The 2,039-nt window shown below is 29.7% G+C and overlaps 1 protein-coding gene across 1 annotated transcript in view; it reads left to right on the forward strand.

Annotated features, from left to right (window-relative positions):
- The window catches only part of LOC109587936 (uncharacterized), a gene marked incomplete at its 3' end in the record, with an annotated part of 9,334 nt that overhangs the window by 3,314 nt on the left and 3,981 nt on the right, over window positions 1-2,039 (forward strand). Inside the window, exons 8-11 of the mRNA XM_020004146.1 lie at window positions 31-185; window positions 236-486; window positions 528-600; window positions 644-747. Of these exons, the coding sequence (XP_019859705.1) occupies window positions 31-185; window positions 236-486; window positions 528-600; window positions 644-747 (583 nt within the window). The remainder of the gene's footprint in view (window positions 1-30; window positions 186-235; window positions 487-527; window positions 601-643; window positions 748-2,039) is intronic.

Raw genomic sequence — 2,039 nt, forward strand, 5'->3', positions numbered from 1 at the left:
TGCATTAAAAATGATTAATATTCATGAAAGGAGAGAATGTGGCATGCCAGTTATTATTGAGGGAGAAACTGGAGTTGGAAAAACTGCACTGTTAAGAATGCTGTCAAAACTTTGGAATTATCGTTATGAAACTGAGCTTAAAAGTTACGAGCAAAGACTCAAGAAAACACTAACTTATGATAAAAGTAAAAATTGTTCATTACATTGAACATAATTCATTTTTGTTTATCTGAAGGACGAAGCAGGCTTAATATGTCACTACAACAGCAGTTATCTCAAGTTAAAAACTTTTTTGAAAATGAAGAAGTATTAACTGCTGGAGGGAGTGCTGAAGCAGTTGATTTAAAAAGAATTGTTTCAGAATTAAAGAAGATAGGATTAGAATTAAAAAAAACCCCATCCTTATCAGTTCTTGTAGCTAGACATGATACAAAAGAGGAGTTTTGGAGAATTGCCAATAGTTCAGATGATGATATTGACACCAAAGTATTCTTACTATGTTTCATCATAAATTTCATTACTTGTAGGATTTATTTAAGCTCTTGGATGGATTTGCTACTGCAGAAGTATCAACATTTCATAAGTTAGATGTTCACGCAGGTTTGGCTATGTACACTAAATATAAAAATTCAATCTTTTTAAGGACTCAAAACTCATGACATCACCAGTTTCTTTGAACAAGTCAATGAACAAGCAAAACAAATCTGTATTTGCTTTGAAGATAAATCTCAAATCCCTCAAGTTACAGTAAGATTATTTTACTATATTTTATAAAACACATATATCTAATTATTGCCATTTTTATTCATAAATGCCTATCACATACAAAGTGCTAGACTATGTCCTAGTAAATCTTATGCATAAATTAGTTTCATTTATATATTGTTGTATGCATAAGACTAGCGAGAATTCTTTCCTAATTTGTAAAAAATTTGATTTTGATCAAAATGAACTCAAGTTTTTATGCAACATGAGTAGATCTGCATGTATATGCATTTAAAAATTATAAAAATTGAGAATTTTTCTTGTCAATTTTGCCAAATTCGGCAAAAGACCATGTACATTAGCTCAAAGTTTCTAGACATCATCACTGCATGTATATATATATATATATCTCATTAATGAGATTCATAGATGAAATATAACATATATAACATGCCAATATGGGTCAATACACCCTCCACCTCGGATACTTTGAATTGATATCACCCTTGGGCCTTCGGCCCTCGGGTGATATCAATTCAAAGTATCCTCGGTCTTGGGATATCAATTCCCATATCGTCATGGTATATACAACATATATATCAGAAAAAATAAAATAGAAAATCGCTCCTTTTTATTTTGGCAAAATCCCATTTATATTCTATAGTACAGGAATTCTGACCAAATTTTTGCAACTTTAAAAATTCATTAAAAATATAATTTGGAATGCATGTAATGCATCAGAAAAATATTAAAATGAAAAACTCTCTTCTTTTATTGGTCCAATTTATAGAAATTTTGAAATTAATAAAAAATTTAATTTTGATTAGAATCAGCTGAGACTTCTTATGCAACATAAATCAGAAAAATATTACAATGGAGAATTATCTCTTCTTCAATTTTGGCAAAATTTGGCCCAAGACTATGTACTGTAGTACAGTGACTTTGACCAGATTTTTGAGAAACTTTAAAATTCATAAAAATACAATTTTGATTGGAATCAGCTCAAGCTTTTTATGCAACATAAGTAGTACACGTATTTGTAGTAGAAAGATATTTAAATGAAAAATTCTCTTCTTGTCAATTTTATAAAATTTGGCCCAAAATCATGTACACAGGGATATTGGTCCAATTTTTGAGCAACTTTGAATAGTTCGTAAATCTAATTTTGATTGGAATCAGCAGTTAACTTTCTATACTGCATAAATGTGATTGAAATTAAATTTTCTACTAATTGCTAAAAAATTGGACCAAACGCTCTGTAAAGTCATGTACAACTATTTTAGTGCTTTTTAGCTCATTAAGCATGCGTGTTTAGCTCACTTGGCATGCTTTGT

This window comes from Amphimedon queenslandica, unplaced genomic scaffold (assembly GCF_000090795.2).
Source record: "Amphimedon queenslandica unplaced genomic scaffold, v1.1 AMPQUscaffold_12375, whole genome shotgun sequence".
NCBI lineage: Eukaryota > Metazoa > Porifera > Demospongiae > Haplosclerida > Niphatidae > Amphimedon > Amphimedon queenslandica.